This window comes from Vanellus vanellus (assembly GCF_965231255.1).
Source record: "Vanellus vanellus genome assembly, chromosome: 3".
Taxonomy (NCBI): domain Eukaryota; kingdom Metazoa; phylum Chordata; class Aves; order Charadriiformes; family Charadriidae; genus Vanellus; species Vanellus vanellus.
In genome coordinates this window covers 71,303,001-71,320,251 of record NC_138907.1, presented here as the reverse complement: position 1 = coordinate 71,320,251, position 17,251 = coordinate 71,303,001, and the positions used below count along the sequence as shown (strand labels likewise).

At 36.2% G+C, this 17,251-nt stretch overlaps 1 protein-coding gene across 1 annotated transcript in view; it reads right to left on the bottom strand.

Moving 5' to 3' along the window:
- The window catches only part of TRDN (triadin), a 233,828-nt gene that overhangs the window by 4,884 nt on the left and 211,693 nt on the right, over positions 1 to 17,251 (bottom strand). Inside the window, exons 37-39 of the mRNA XM_082481943.1 lie at positions 16,726 to 16,761; positions 16,488 to 16,532; positions 15,501 to 15,548 (exon numbers count right to left, since the gene is read on the bottom strand). Coding sequence (XP_082338069.1) covers positions 15,501 to 15,548; positions 16,488 to 16,532; positions 16,726 to 16,761 — 129 coding nt within the window. The remainder of the gene's footprint in view (positions 1 to 15,500; positions 15,549 to 16,487; positions 16,533 to 16,725; positions 16,762 to 17,251) is intronic.

Here is a 17,251-nt window from a genome sequence, read left to right as displayed (position 1 = left end):
CAGATTTTTGCAACTGGGCCAACAGCCACAAACTAATTATGGTGACCTGTAATATGAAATTTGAAAAATAGGAACAGAAAATAAAAAAATGTAACATTTTTGTGTATTTGGAATGAGTAATGCTAAAGATCACCCTTGATTTTGTTATTTCTAAGATCCTTGTAGTGTTGTGCAGTGAGCTCTGTTGGTTGGCTAATATCATAGAACCACAGAATCATAGAATAGTTGGGTTGGAAGGGACCTTTAGAGGTCATCTACTCCAACTCTTCTGCAGTGATTATAGTAGAGAATTTAAAATATTGAAATACACAAAAGCAATATTATAAATAAAAAGTGATATCTGAAAAAAAATTTGGAAACTCTACCCTTTGATTTTAAAGACTTAGATGAAACTTTTCTGAAATTCTTTGAAAAATCTAAAAATAACTGTGAAAAAAAGTTTTAATTTTAAAAAAATTAAAAAATTTTAATTTTAAACTGGAATATCATCTGACATTTCACTTTGAAATGAAAACATCCTCATTTTTTTTCAAATATTTTGGGGGAAGGTTAGACAAACTAAAGCACAATGATTCATGGTTTTATCCTAATACTAAGGCAACATTTGTACATGAGTAAATGAAGCAGATTCACTTGCTAAAAGACTGAAATATTTTGATACATTGTATGGCATATGAGATCTAGTAGTTCCTGTTATTAGAGTACAATATTTGATAAGCATGGTGTTATGCTTCCAAGTGTAGGTACAGAAAGAGGGCATTTTCAGGTTTTGGATGACAGTCAAACTATTAAAAAAGGCCTTTTTTTTTCCATACTGTCTTTGTAGATTGCTTCCTATTAATTCTCCCAGTACAAAACTACTAATTTATAAAAGAAAGCTTCATCAGCATGCCTTGCTGGGATGGATCTTTTATATTTTACCTAATCAACCAACCAGAGCTTTGAAGAAGACATATTGCAAATGTCTGTTGTATTATTTATTTATATATTTATTTTCTGGTATCTCCTGTATTGTCTTTATTGCTGATGAAATTCATACTTTCTGTAAACTGAATGGTCTGTCTTTAGCATATCCGAAGTTGTTAAGCAAAGGCAGCTGCCCATATAGTAAGTCTATGCAGGAGAGAATGGTTTCAGAATGACAATTTTTGCTATGTGTTTTTTTTTTCACTATTTCCCTTTCTTGTTGCCTTTCTTAGGCTGCTTTATCATGCAAACCTCAGCTGCAAAACATGCAGATAAAAACTTCATTCAAAAATCCAAACATCTTTGGAATTGTGTCTGTATCAGAATCTGCAAGTGTGTTATGATACAAGCCATAGTCAGGAGAACAATTTGAATTTTGGCATGCAAATAAGACTACAAACGCATCCCATTCTGCCTCTGCAATTCCCACATTCAATGTGAATACAGAATGTGTCTTTTAAGCTGAAGTGGGTTCTCACTTTGAATGTATCGTCTCATATCTTCAGGGCAAATGTTACCAAAAAAAGATGAAGAGTAAGAGCAAAATAATGTGGTTTAATACTAGATGTCTTTTGTCAGCTTAGCTGAGATTAAAAAAAAAAGCCTTGAACCTGGACTTATGCTTCTATTGAGGATGCAGTTTATGAAAATTCATATAATAACTTAAATTTCACTTATGAGTACTGTTGAGGAAACAAAAAAAAATCAGTGCTGAAAAAGTGTAGAAATGTTTTTTTAACAAATTATAACTAATGCTGTTACATAAGGACATCTGATACCTAAGAAGAATTTATTTCTGAGAGGCTGGAGGAGGGGATATTTGATGCTTTGTTTTTCACTTTGTGAAAGGAATGGTCACTTTTTTTCTTCATAAAAAGAGAGAAATATTTTAAATGGTTTTTGATCTTTTAAAATGATGTTTGCCTGGATGGAAATCAGTCAAGCTACAATGAGTTCCAGAAAGCAGAGAAACAAAAAAAAAACCTCTGGATTCAAGGCTTGCGTGAAGCTGTTTAGGGCTGGTCAAGAGGAAATGCCAAGTACATTCCATAGATAGCCAATAAATTATACAAATATTCCATGGAGCTTATGTGTGCTCTAGATCTCTAAGTGACGTGCATCTCACACAGTGGGCTGGTTTCAAGAAACGTGAGGAATATTGCAAGAGCACTCTCCTGGTTCTTTCAATTCTTCAGCAGAAAAGATGAAACCAGCCTAGTGAGGTCCGTCTGGATGGCAACACTACTCTCTGGTGTATCAGCCATTTCCCTCAGCATTGTGTCATCTGCAAACTTGCTGGGAGTGCACTCTGCTGCGTCATCCAGACCATTAATGAAGATGATAAATGGAATCAATATTGACCCCTGGGTTACTCTACTAGTTACTGGCCTCCAACTAGACTTCCTGCCACTGATCACCACCCTCTGGGCCTGGCAGTTTAGCCAATTTTCAGTCCACCTCACTGTCTGCTAATGTAGCCCATATTTCATCAGCTTCTCTATGAGCATCCTGTGGGAGTCAGTGCCAAAAGCATTACTGATGTCAAGGTAGACGATATTCGCTGTTCTCCCCTTGTCTACCAAGCCAGTCATTTCATCAAAGAAGGTTATGAAGTTGGTCAAGCATGATTTTCCCTTAGTGAATCTGCACTGACTGTTCCTAAACAACTTCTCGTCCTTCATGTGTCTGGCAATGGTTTCCAGGATTAGCTGCTCCATCACCTTCTCAGGTGTAGTAGTTCCCTGGATCCTTCTTCTTGCCCTTTTTGAAGACAGGAGCAACATTTGCTTTCTGCCAGTCCTCAGGCACCTCTCTCAATTGCCATAGTTCTTCAAAGATTATTAATTTTGCTTTGAGGATCTTTTTGTCATTTAAAGAGCTAGAGTACATATTACATACTATTTGCTGTTAATTGTTCTCCTTAAGTGCATTGAATGAAATAGGTAACACGTAACAGGAAAAAGGCAACTAGCTGACACAAGTCCCAGTAGGGACAAAACACTAGAGAACAAAGAGAATGCCAAAGCCATAAAGATTGCTGGAACAGTAAAACAGTGATTTGAGATACTGTTCCACTTCCATGTATTCACATAAGGCAAAAACGCCAGCAGAATTGACTTGGCTGAGAACCAGCAGACAGGCACGCTGAAGTCCCAATACAGTCCACAATCAGATCTAACTTTCTAAGCCTCCACAGGTATCATATACCCTTCTGATACTACTATGGTGTCATCCACAAGTCCTTTACCATCCCAAATAGATTGATTAGTCCGTGCCTCATCCCTGACAAAGGCAGTGAAGAGTTAAATCCATCTGTATATGACATAAATCATCAATTTATGTGGCTCTGTATAGAACATTAGAATCAGTGTATGAGAAAGCTCTACTCTCAGGTTTGAATATTGCTTAACAGGTGGTTACGGTTTTTTGCCTTATGGTGGCTTATATTGGTTAACAGTCTTTATCTACTGTCTGAGCAGAAAGGTTCACACTTAGCCATTTACATTTCCAAAGCATGAGAAAGCAGACACTGATGAATTTACAATAAGATCCAAAATCTCTCATGGCTGAGAGAAGGTTTAAGGAATTGCTGGGAGAGAGAGGAGTTTTAAATCTGAATAGATCAAGAGAAGAACCTCCCATACGTAGGGAATAAAAGGGACTTCTACCAGGGTCCCCCTCTGTGACAAATCTGGACAGGGAAAGATTTTTGTGAGAAGCCCAGTCATCAGAACAGAGACTATTAATCATCTGTCAGCTAATTAAATGAATCTTGTAGTGGAAGAGACACTATAAAACTCAGTGCTAGGTAAGCACTGACTTGCTTATTTTCATCCTGCATATTTATGCCTTAATAGAGCCTTATACCCTCAGCAGTCTATTTTGGAATTGTTTCTATGCTCATTTACCTGAAGTAGTTCTTTGAGAAAACCGATGAATATGAGGGCACTCCATGCTAAGAGGCAAGATGGACCTTAAAATTCAAGGTGCTGGGACACCGGAAAGGAATTTATCTTCCAGTGCATTGATCCACAACTTCCAAAAGATGATAGGTTGTAGCTCCACTTAAGCAGCATGTCTGTTCGGGGAATTGGTAATTCAGGGGCTAAAGAGGGAAAACAGTTTTCATTTCCTCCTTTAGCTGTATGCAGTCTAATTGGGAACATATTGAAATCCAAGGATGTCCAGGGACCCTGCGATAATGTTCTTGAAAGATTCTCCTGCGTTAATGTAACAGTATCATTTTAAAGAAGACTGATTAGGAATAGCTTTCTACCATTGAAAATGCCCAACTACCGTTCAAGTGCCTAGTCAAGCAATTAATGGGAGTTTTGTGTAAGGAATTATGGTGATCCAAACAAACAAATAAGTGTATTTTTTCATGATAGACTTTTTAAAAATTAGTCTTATAAGGAAACGGGGTAGAAAATTCAGAGAATAAAATTTACTAATCCTAAAGAAAGTAAAGGTGTTCCTGTTTATTTGTTATAATAAAGTCCCATTTCCAGAAGGCTCAGGTAGCTGTTTTTAAGGCAAGTCACCGAATAAAATATTCATTAAAACCCAATAGTTTTTAGCAATAAAAGTTTGGTTATTAGGGAAAAATTACAGAGAATATGTGAAAAAACATTATTTATTACTGATGTTTTCTACTTTGAATAAAATTTCTTCACTTAGAGGCTTTCCTAATAGAATTCAACTATTCAACAAAGCACAAAAATGCAGGCAATCGTAGCATTAGAAACAACTAATTACTAAGCAATTGTAAGTAAGAGGAAAGTATTAACAATTGCACTCATTTCTTTCTGATTGCTTCTCAGGAATGCACATACTGTGTTTTGGTTTGGCAATCAAAACTGAACGACGCAAGAACAAAGTAAGCTTGCTTCAACAGCTGGGGAGCTGAACTTTTTTATACTTCCTGATGGGTGAGGGAGACAAGCAGGTATTTTCCCTCTTGCTCTGCTTCTTTCCTTGTCAAACACTTTTGGCTCTTTCCCTTCACTTTACAGTCAAATGACACTATGACAAGCCGACCAGAGAAAGCAGATGGGGAAGAGAAGTAGTGTGGAATCCTCGCTAAATATCACGATTTGCTAACACATATTCTAACACAAGTACGTGAGTCTTTGTGCTTAGCTGCACTGTGTAACTGACATTTAATTAAATCCCATTTCTCTGAATAGCAAAGCTGAATGCTGAGAGCCTATGTTTTCTTAAATTCACAATATGGTTCATGTTTAAATGCTGGCTATTCAAAGCAAAATGGTTTTCTTCAAAAATTAGGTTTCTATTGTTTGGATAAATCTTTTTCAACTCTTTTCTGATTATTGAGCATGCTGTACAGTCACACTACTGCCATTCTTAGGAAGTAAAATGCTTAATGGGAAGGAGGAGGGAGGAAAAGAAGAGGAGAAAACTTTAATATGTCCATTACACATCTGCAAGAGATATCACTACTACTTTAAATCAATTCTATATGTCTAAAACATCCCCTTAAAATGACATTTTTCTAGCATTGTATGACAATGTGTAGACAGTAAAAGGAAAAAAAGAAGTTGTCTCATGAGGATACGTCTTTCATATCTTATTTTGTGTCTTGACTAAAGACAGAATATCAAGAATGGTCAGAAAGTAGCTCTCAAAGCTACTTTCAAAGTGTCTGTGATATAATGGAATTAATTGCACATCTTTGCAAACACCATCCAAGTCTTCACATCCATTTTGTCAGGGGAACTCTCAGATAACAAGTTATTCAATAAAAAATACTAAAGGTGTTTGAGTAGCAGAGTTAAATACCAGTGACAATATTGTTATTACAGCCACGAAAACTCAGATCGCATGTTCTCCTTAACAGCTCTTTTTCAAGCGTCGTGAAAGTGCAAGGTCTGGAGAAGGTAAAATAGTTCTACTTTAAAAGAATAAATACACATCGTCTCAAAAATAGTGCTCCACAGTGAGCAAAAACCACTGAGAAGATTTTTCCATTTCTTAAGAGTGTCTGTGGTTCCAACTCACTCAGGAAAATTGATAAATACATGAAAGAAACCAGCCTTTATTGGTGTGTAAATCACTGGGACAAAAATAGTATCAGTACAAAGTCAGTAGTACATGTCTTTAATAACACTTTCTTGGTGTAAAACATGTTATAAATGTACCGAATCAACAGTGCTAGAAGGTCACTCTGGTCATATTTAATGTCAATAGAGGGGAAAAAAATCACCACCGTAAAAACATGTATAATACCCCAAGACAGGAACTGGTTAAAACCAGTTATGTTTTGTTACAAAATCAGTGCTATATTTGAAACATAACAACAAAGCTCAATGAATGAGATCTTTATTCTAACAAAACCGATTTCTGCAATAAAAGTTGAAGTTTATAATTTTTATCTTTTAGCTTGAATGTGATAGATGACACCTAACAATCATTTAAGAGAGCAAAAAAATCTGTATTTTGCTAACTGTCTCTTGCATTTTCTGATAAGAAAGCTTAATGGATAAATAAGCTGTATGTTTAGAGAAAAGTGTTATAGTACATGTTATGGTCACTGCACACAAACCACGTAACTCTCACATAAATGTGCGAATATCTCCAAAGTGTGATATTCCCCCAAGTTTCATTAAAAAATTCTGTTTGTTAGGCAGTAAAGCCATGCAAGATGTAACAGTGCGACACATATGTGGCAATACAGACACTTCCAACAAAGCACAGCGATGATCAGAGTACACAGGCTTTACGATTTTGCTATCACTGAGCTTTCAAAGGGCTCTGGTACTGGCATTATGTGTTTTCTTAGTGAAACACAGGAGTAAATGAATGAATCATTCAAGGAATGATATAAAAGAGGCACCAAAAATTAATGCAGGCCTGATCTAAAGTCTATCAAAATCTCTTGGATTTTTTCACAGTCTGCAACGGTAATTACACGAGGCTACAGTGGTATTTGGTGAGCAGCAATATAGAACTGGATTTTATTGCTATTGCTCAATAGACAATGACAGTATCTTGGTAGGGGGCACTGTGTGCTGATCATGTACCTTAGGCATGTTGACGTGCCATGGTCTCCGTCGACTCATTCCTATGGCCGGCATGTTCAACTAACGTAATTACAACGTATTGCATTAAAATCATTGTTTCTAATGAACTGCCAGTCACTAAAAGATCGGTTTAAACTTTACATACAAACACATTTATGCACACAAAACCCCTATAAAACCGAAGAAGAAGGTGAAAACAATCAGGGGTCTTATTATGGTAACAAGAACAGGTGCCAAATAACTGGAAGTTAATAACAGATATTTATTCAGCTGTGAAGGCATGGGATGGAGAGAGGAGGGAAGGAGAAGGGAGGAGAAAGGAGAAGAACAGCGAATGATAAGACAGGTATGCAACTAACAAAAGTGAAGCTGGTGTTTGAATGATACAAGTGCTTTCTTCATTTTGGTTATCATTCTAACTGTAATCTTTATTAAATAAAGGGGTTTTTTTTTGGATGCGTGTATCATTATGTGTACATGTTTATCTTCCTCAGTGAGAACTTTTCTGCTGGGAGCAGCAGCACTTCTTTATGATAATAAAAACTCAGGAAAGAGACAGTACTTGAACTATGGTATTGGCAAACCCTGACAGGCCCTAATTCATCTGCTTAACATCAGACACTAGAGGCACTACCTTCTGAATTTAGCTCTAGCCACGTGAGGTAATGCTGGGAGGCAATTCAGGTTTTGAAGGGATGAGTAACCCGTTAGGGAAGTTCCTCTCTCATTGACCGTGGAACTTGGAGCAAATAAGCCCCTGTTTAAGTGCCTATGATTAGGAGGATTGGATCTATGCCTGTGTGCTACTTACAATGAAAGATGAAGCTAAATTAGAATGTCTTCCTCACTCTGAATTTGCACAGGTCTAGGAACAAGGGAAAACAGAAAGAAAGTTTTGGAACTTAATAAGCTGGCTTCTTTCAAATATTTCACAGCGTCTGCTGTCATTCTGGTCTCACTAATTAAGAATTGCATCACATCATTGCCATTTGTCCACTGGATTTGACTACACTGATGATAACCTGGAAACATGAACTCACTCCAACATGAGGATGCCTGTTTTTCAGCTGATAAGTGTTTAAAAGTGAAATCTATGTTGATAAAAAAATAACACTGTTGCTCTGTCCTCTAAGCAATGTCCCCATTAAAAAAGAAGGCATATGGCATTAGAGGAATTACTTTCCTAAAGTTCAAGAGGGTTTTGAAGAAATGGCCATTTATCTGAAACAAAGATGAATAATCTCTAACTCAGAAAACTGTAGAAGAATTACATTTTGTACAGAACCTTACTTCTACGAGATATGTCATGGAAATACATAATATGAATTTTTCTTTTCTTTTTTTTTTGCAGTGTGATTTAAGAAGATATACCAGTCAAACTAAAGGGCAAAACTATCTTAACAAGGACAAGCATTAAGATACTAGATATTGATACTTCATTTATGGCAAAATCATTCAGAGCTTTATACTGAGTTTTTTTTTTTCATTTGACTTGGCACAAATTTAGTATACATTTATAAATGCTTGGAGCCACTTAGTTTAATTTTAGTAAGATGTTTTGACCCAGTTAAGAGGAAGGGAATGAAATAATTGTCCAAGAGGCATAAATAACATACCTAATTGGGTTCATTTTGCAAAGTTAGGCAAATCAGATTCTCATTACTGGACCCAAACCAGCATGGTAAATAATATATTTTTTTCATAGTCTTCTTTTCCATAGGCTGCGACCCTCATATGTTGTTTAGTTAGGCCAATTTATCCCTACATTTAAGCGTTTCTCTAATAATTTGCTAGGCAAATCATTTTTAGGTTTAACATGGGAAGTAATCAATTCATGAATTAATTGTAAAAAACCCCAACTTTTGATTACCTTGTCTGTTGTCAGCTTTTTCTCATCCTCCAACTCATTTTTTTTTTTTTTTTTGCCAAAGATCCTTCTTTATTTCTGGGATCTCTCTCTGGACTCTGAGTTTTCCCTTAGTGTATTCCCTGGCAGAATTTTGTTCATTCCCATTTGATGTAAACAACCACTCCAAGCTCAGAGGGCACATTGTCATGTACAATGGGAGAGGTTTAATAAAGTTTGCGGGCTAAGATTTAGAATGGACTTCAGACACCTTGAACAAGATTTAGGTTGAGTGACAGCACCTACATTTGCAGTCTTGTTCACCAACCAGCTCTACAATGACAACAGGAAATATCCCTCCATTATGGACTGCAAAGCGCTCCGGACACTAAACTTAGTGCTGTACACGTGCATGAGCCGCAAGAGCTAGCTACGTACAGTACTAGAGGTGCCCGATAGAATAAGAATTAGTCAAGAATTATTTCTAAATTTTACCCAATAACCGTTTTGAAGTATTTTATCTAAAGAAGCAGAAACAGACCTTTATATCAAATCAATAGATCTTGTTGATTAACCTCCAGTACCAGTGACTCTTGTATTACTGGGGTCAGGATTTGTGCAGATTCAAGAGGAACAGGCAGCTGGTGTTCCACCCATATTATCCTACAACAGTAGCCCCCAGTGCCCTCCGGGGAAGTTGGAGGTGTAAAATTGAGTCTCTCCAGGTGAAGATGGCTCTGCAAGAGTGTCAGCTAAATCCCTTGGAGAGTACATAATGACTACACAGGTATAGAAAAAATATCACTGTCACCACCATTTTAAAAGCAACATAATTACAGCTTCATTTTGTCAAGGGCCTGATGTTGCTGATAGGTTAGTTGTACTCAAAGCACGTCTGACAGACAGGAATTGTTAATCAAGTTCCTGGATCTTAATGAAGTTTTTGCAGGAACCGGGCACTAGGCCAGCAGCTTTCCCTGTTTCAAAAACATGGCTGTAAGAGCCAAAAAATTCTGTGCTTGCATGGGAAGGTGCCTTATGGATGTAGAAACCTTAAGCTTTATGGAACCTCTTAGACAGACTGTTTGGGACATTAAAATCTTATAAAATAATGTTTCGGGTCTGACCTATTTGTAACAGTGGTTTACTGTTGATTGGCAAAGGCTCTCTCTGCTTGTTAATCTTCAGGATTTCTCTCTTACGGTTTTTAAATGAGAGCATATCAATAGGGTCTGTAAAGCATATTCACAGTTGTGGCACAGCTAAGGTTTGCATAATAATAAGAAAAGGTTCTCAGTAATTTGAAGACAGCTAATAAAGTTCGAGTGCTATTAACATGTAGCTAATATTTAGATGCTACACAGATATTGAACTGAATCAATCCTTCTTTTGTCACTGTGTTGGTAACTGTGCAAACTTATGAATGCTTACTGGGGAGGTGGACTTCAAATGAGTCCAAGTAACTCTCGTCATAATGCAAAGCTGATTGAGAATCAATCTCAGTAATTCCTAATTTTAAACAAAACTTTACAACAAATAAACGCAAGGGAAGGTAATGGAGTTACCAAATATAACCAAAGGTAAAAAAGGAGATTAGTTTAGAGCTAGGGATAGATGTCCTCCTGTAGAAGGCACAGCAGGAACCCAAAGTGCTTCCAGATTCTCCCCAGGAAGGTCTTTGTTGCAAAAGATAAAACCTACCCTTTGGGCATCTAAATAAAATGTCTGTAATTCATAATTTAGTTTACAATGTCATTAGGCTGAAAGGCTATCTATAAGATTATAATTAACATAAAACCTTATGTATTGTTCTCATTTGTGATGTATATTTACAGATTTTGAGTTTCAAAATTTATTGCAATCTGTAAGAACGTTTCCAGTGAGAATTAATCAGCTTCAGACCAGACCATAAAGCTTTTGTTTTACCTAACCACTACAATATGGCTGATCTTTCTCCCTTATAGGTCTTTTATATCTAGGAACAATCAGGAAGGTTAATTCAAGTTAACTTTAAAAATGTATTAATTAGGTCATATAAAATTGTTATGTGGGCACTCATTCAGAATTAAAGCAACCTCAGTGAAATTTTCATCAAATCAATTTCAAAATAGGTTGGAAGTAATTAAATCAAGGTCACCTAAGTTCTTAATAAGTGACCACTCAAGCGTTTGGCACTGTTTAACTGAGCTCTTTAAACATACACCTCTTGTTAATGCACAATATTCCTCCCTGTCTCTTCTTAGACAAGCCTGCTGAGATTTAGTCTCCAAGTATTTCTTTAAAAGTCAACTTCAGAATAGTGGAATGACTAACACCAAGTTGTTGGAAAGCCTGCATATGCAGCCTTGGTCCTCGCAATTCTAACAAATGTGAAATGTTGAGACATTCATTTGTATCCACGGAATGGAGGTTGTTCCACACGGACTCGCTTGCAAACAGTCATAGTGCGCAGCTCATCCTGCTCTCATGCTGAGTGCTTGTACTGCAGGGTGGTGTCCACCCTGGAAAATCTTACTGAATGAGAATATCCTGCATAGACAGAGGTCTTGCAAATGAATGAGCACAGATCTTATACAAAAAATTCTGAAACTTCTCAGAGTGAGAGTTCCTTCTATTATTTTCCAGCCAATGGCACACTTTCTTATGTTCAGAAAATACAAAATTAGTATTTGTGATTTATTGCTGAATTCTGGTGAGAAAAAATGGTGAATGTCTAATAGAAATTATTTCAAGGATGTTATTACTGTTTTCTTTATTACTTTCAGAGGCACAGCTGTTACAGTTAATGGTCCCTTCCTTGACCGATATTTCTATTTTGAGAAAGGACATCATATCTTTTCTCCTCAACATTATTGTTCAGCTTCTCTGATCTAGTTGCATTCAAATAGTCAGCTTCAGGAGTATGAGTTTATGCAGCTGAAGTTCTGGAAGAAACTGCTGACAGAATACGAGAACCATCATACATCTGAGATAGAGACTGTCTGGGTGGCAAGGAGAGCAGAAAATATAGTATCTGCACTTCATCACCTGTCTATAGATGAGAGATACCTGTCCTGCAGTGATGAAGTTCTTGACTTCTCTGTTGAATATCATGCTCAAGTTCAAGGCTTCTATTTTATAGAACAGTATCAATATTTTCCTCCAAAGTCTTTGAATATTTCAGAACCAAGGAAAAAATAAAGGAAAGTGATCTCATTCTCTTTCAAAATAATGCTTCATGGAAAAAAATTTACATATTGCCCTGGTAACAAGTTTATGTTCCCCCAGTGCTGGGGATAGTGTCTCAAATAGTCTCTCTGATAGTCTCTCAAATGGCTTTCATATCAAATCCCACATTAAGTAGAACTTTCTGCATTTGCAGATTTGGAAATCGCCTTTGCATTGGGAAATATATTACAGGAAGACAGAAAGTGCAGAGCAATAAAACAACTTTACAGTAATAAACTGACCACCATGTGCTAATGCAGACGTGTAATGAATTCATCCACTGGAGTTGCTGAGGTTTTCATGTGGTGATCACTACGTGCCATTGAATAACTTTTGCTGATAATATGATTAAATGATTCCTCTTTATGCTAGAAAACATCTGAGAAACTGTATTTCTCTCTATCACTGCTGAAACAAAGGAAAAATCTAGCTGAGATTTTTTTTTTTCATATAAGTGCTAGCTTAGTATATTCATATAAACGGCGTTCCAACTCTGCTTAATGATAATTTCAGTTTTCCCAGAGGTACAACTTCTTTGACTAGACAGCAAGTACAGAAGTTTGCATGTCCAAGAAAGTTTTAAGCCTCTAATAATGTATGAGGGTAGATGCAAGAATTATGTAAGTCTATTTATGACACATCTATTTACACGGAAGTTAGCATAACTGCTTTGATTTCTCTTGACCTTAAGAATAATCGACACATTTCTCTAATTTAACAAAGAAATTTATAACAGATTAGTATCAGTCTCATTATTTTCACTTTTCATGCTCTTCCATCTCAGTCTCTCTTTATTTCTGCCACATTTGCACATCAGTGGGCTTAGATAACAGCGCAGTAAAAACATCAACCACTTCAGCTAACTGTACGAAAATGCAACACACATCGTTCCCTGAGTTTTCAGCCATGAGGACAGTTACAAGGTAATTGCAATAAACATAATCAACTTGTGATTAATTTAGATTTTCATACTCTGGTATAAGCCTTGAAACAAACTAGGACTTGTATAAAAGGCTACAGCTGTTCATACAAATGGTATGGTGAATAGTTCTCACCACAGAGCTGAATTTGTACACTCCTCAAATTTTACTCCAAGAGTAAAAAAATCTGCTTCTCTGTGCTTGCAAATATATTTGTTATAAGACAGAAGAAAAAAAAATGGAGTTCCAAGATTTCCCATTTTTTTTTTTTTTTTGTGGGGGTAAGTTTCAGTGTGGGTAAAAGTGTCAATTTTGACATTTAGGACAGGAGAAAGAAGGGGAAAGAATTCTAAGTAAATGCAGCACTACAGGGGAGTGACATTTAATATCAACTGCACATATCACGTTGTTTATGAAAGGTACAGTACTGCTTAAAATTCTGTTTAAATGTGGAACATTCTAAAATTCAAGATATAGACAGCTTTTTAAATTGCTTATTTTTCTTTATCTGATTGCTTTTTAATATCAGGGAAAGGTTGAAGGACTCTGATCAAAATCTAAGAACATGGCAATCTATTTAGCTTTTGAAAGCTGAAAGAAGATTTACTATTTAAATTTTTAGATTATCTCAGAATGTGTAAATCCTTTTCTGCTTCCATTTATCAGCAAAAAGTATTAGTATCCAGCGCGCTGGGGAAAATGCGCTGGCTTCATCCGCAAACAGAACAGGCAAAAGCTATCAAGTTCCAACTCAAGTGTACATGACCTAGGATTTAGTCTCAACTTTAAATTCTCAATTTGAGCAAATACCAAAGAACAACATTCAAAAAGAGAAATCGCTTTGATGTTCTTCTGGAAACCTTTCATCCATTGTCTGAAAACTAAGTTATTCTTTTTAGCGGACAAAAATAGTTTGAAAATACATAGTCATTTCTGTTTGCAAAGTCAGTTATAAAGAACCATTTGCACAGAGCTGCTTATGATCTGGGAAACATCCAGTCAGGAACAATTGCACAATGATAATGTCCAATTAAATTAACCAATCATAACAATTACTGTAAATGAAAGCCACAGTAACACAGTTTTTGAATGATGTAAACTTTGCAGGAGTGTGATGTGCAGGAGAAAGTCTGCTGGCAGACAAGTTTAGCGCATTCCCGTTTTACACTGAATTTGAAATTTTGCTCCATAAGATAATTCTTGTCTCTCCTGGCAAAATATTTGATTTAACTTGCTGGTTATTTATTATGATTAGCACTACTTGATCTATATTAATAAACTAGTAATAACTTTTTGCTAGCATAGACTCTACCCTCTGTATCAGTTAACAACAGAATCATTAAGAGGAATTAAAATCTGACTCTATAACTCTGTATTCCCGATTTAAAAAAAAAAGCGAAAACCAAAGCTAAGCTATTCTTACATGTAAATGTAGTTACTCTTATACAACAAAATCTTGTGAGCCATGCATGCAAATATTTTCATACAAATACATGCTAACATGTGGATGATTGATCTTAGCCTTTCATTTGCATTTTCTCTTCCTTGATGGCAGATTGTTCTGTACTTGTTTTATACTTAGCTGCCTTTTGTATTACCATTCAAATATTTTAAGTTTATACATATATGGATAAATAGATATTTCTAAATACATAGATACATATAAATACACATATATTACACATTTTATATCATGTAAATATGTCTCTAAAACATTCTACTTATAGTAAAAGAGGTAAAAAAATCATATACACCAAAACAGTCTGGATGATTAGTAGTGAAATTCTTTCCTCAGTAGTTTAATATAGCAAAGTTGCACCGGGACGATCCATACTATTTAGTTCATATTTTCTGTGTAAACCAGTTACACTTCATAGGTGAGATTAAAGACTTCAATCCTCGTCTGTCATGAATCAGTGCAATTCCACTGAAGTCATAGGGATTAATTTATACTAGTCAAGAATCTGGAACATACTTTTAGTGTAAACTAGGAAAAATGTGGAGCTAACCGATAACAAAACACAGGGAGATTTCCTCTTAAAATACCCTACCTTAATTCACCTTTTTTAAGGGGAGGTTGGGGTGGTGGGCACAGAGCGATGGGAGACAATATTTATTAATAAAATAAATTGAACATGTTTCTCCTTATGTGGTTTTGTTACGGACCAGATTTCCTATGAGGAGCATAAACAATGCACGACCAAATTAATTACCGCCCACTTGTAATAAAGTAATTAGCTGAATACATGCTTAAAAGTTTAGGAAGGTAGTAAAGCAATACCATTTGAAAATGTGGAGAAAAATCATTCTCCACAGGAACACTATTTAAGGGTTTAATTTACCTGGCTTGCCTCACACCTTGTCCCTTAGACTTGAATGAGAGATGTGGAAGGATTGCAAGTGTGATCTCCTTTACAAAAAAAAGACCAAACCCAAAACCACAACCAAAAGACGAAAACCAAAAAGGAAACTTTTGGAAAGGAACGGGAAGTTCCTTTACAATAAAGGAAAATTGTGTACCTGATGTCAGGTTGTGATGTCGTGGACCTTCTTTTACTGGCGGGACTCCTAAAGGACAAAACATTGATAATAAATTCATCTTCAGTTTCAGGCCAAAATATGTAAATAAATTTCAATAAGCAACATGCTAGTTTCTTGGAATCAACTCACAGATAGGAATCTCTATAAACTAGATTTTTTTAAAGCATGACTTTCCTAGTAAATTATTTAAACATAGAAATTTTATGTCTAGTAAAACCATAGAAGCAAACTGCTTCTAGATACTAGTTTAGCAAGCTTGCACCAGTACAACTAACTAGCTGTTATCCTTTGAGGTTCCAGGACTTCAGTATACAATGTTTCTATGCAAGTGGCTGTCTTTAACCAATGTAGAGAAGAAATTTGTGTCTTAGACAACTAACTTAATGAATTAGTGTAACTTATTACTATTAATTGCCTTCAGAGGTATAGCAGAAACCATTTCCCATTCTGCATATTACTGTAGGGAAACAATCAAGGCAGTGCTGTGTCCAACAAGTTAGCCAGAATATAGTTGACCATGAAGTATATCTTGTGTGTAAAAAGCACTTCTTGTTACCAATGTAGTTATGCTCCAATATGAAGCTGGTGATCTAAAGCTATGGAGATGAACTTTGCACTACCTCACTAAGGAGTTTAGCAGCAGACTAAGAGTGTTCTACTAATCCACTCATCTGTGGATATGGTGTTGGAGGACCCTGCAGACAGGCTAATGCTGTACCAGCCAGGGAGGGTCAGAGGCAGGGCACTGCTGCGGCCAGATTGGATGTGCTGATGTAATTCTTGACGCTCGCATGTCTAAAGGGGCCATCAGACATTCAATTACTGGGGATTTGTGGACAATTTCATCATTCGGGCTTGCTTGCACATATTTAGAAAGACTAACAAAGCTCTATTTTCCAATCCCATGAAAAAAACTAATGTTTTGATTTTCATTGCTATTGGCAGAGATTTTCATCCCTTTATTACCTTTGCTTTTTTCATCTTTCAGGTGTTTCTTCTCAATTGTTTTTTCTAGCAAGGAAAAAGTAACAGTTCAAGGTTGGTAAATTGACTGAATTCTGAGTAGATCATTACCTAGAGTTTTCAAATATAATTCTTTGAAAATCAACACAGATTCAGATATCAATACATGTAAAATTGTAATCTCATACTATTTTTATTTTGATCTTCTATATATGTATGCACACACAGAGTTAATTCCTACCTTCTTTTTCCTTAGCTGTCTTTGTTTTTTTCGTGGCTAGAAAGATTTGTAAGGAAACAACATTAAGTGACAGGCATCAGAAATATGGGGCTCTTGCCGTAAGTACATTGCACAAATCTGATCACCCCAGTAATTGCCCTGGAATAATAGCTGTGGTAAATGTGTCTCATGGCATGAATACTATGCATCTAATATTACGACAGTGGCTGATACTCAGAAGCAGTTCTCAGCTTTCTGAACAGTCATAGGAAATTGTCTGAATATTGCTGGTTGCAGGGTAGTTCGGAAACTCCTGATAAAGGCTTCAGGCACTAGAATTCTGTAATTCCCTAACTACTGCCAGAATTCCCTAACTGTTGGTTCCCAAAATGCATCAGGGAAGGAGCCCTCTGCATGTTGCCTGCTTTTTATCCTCATTCCTGGAGCAATCTCCATCATCTGAAACAAAAAACCCAACCCAAACAAAAACCCAACCCCAGGATATGGACCTTTAAAACCACCAAATGAGACCACTCTGAAGTCCCGC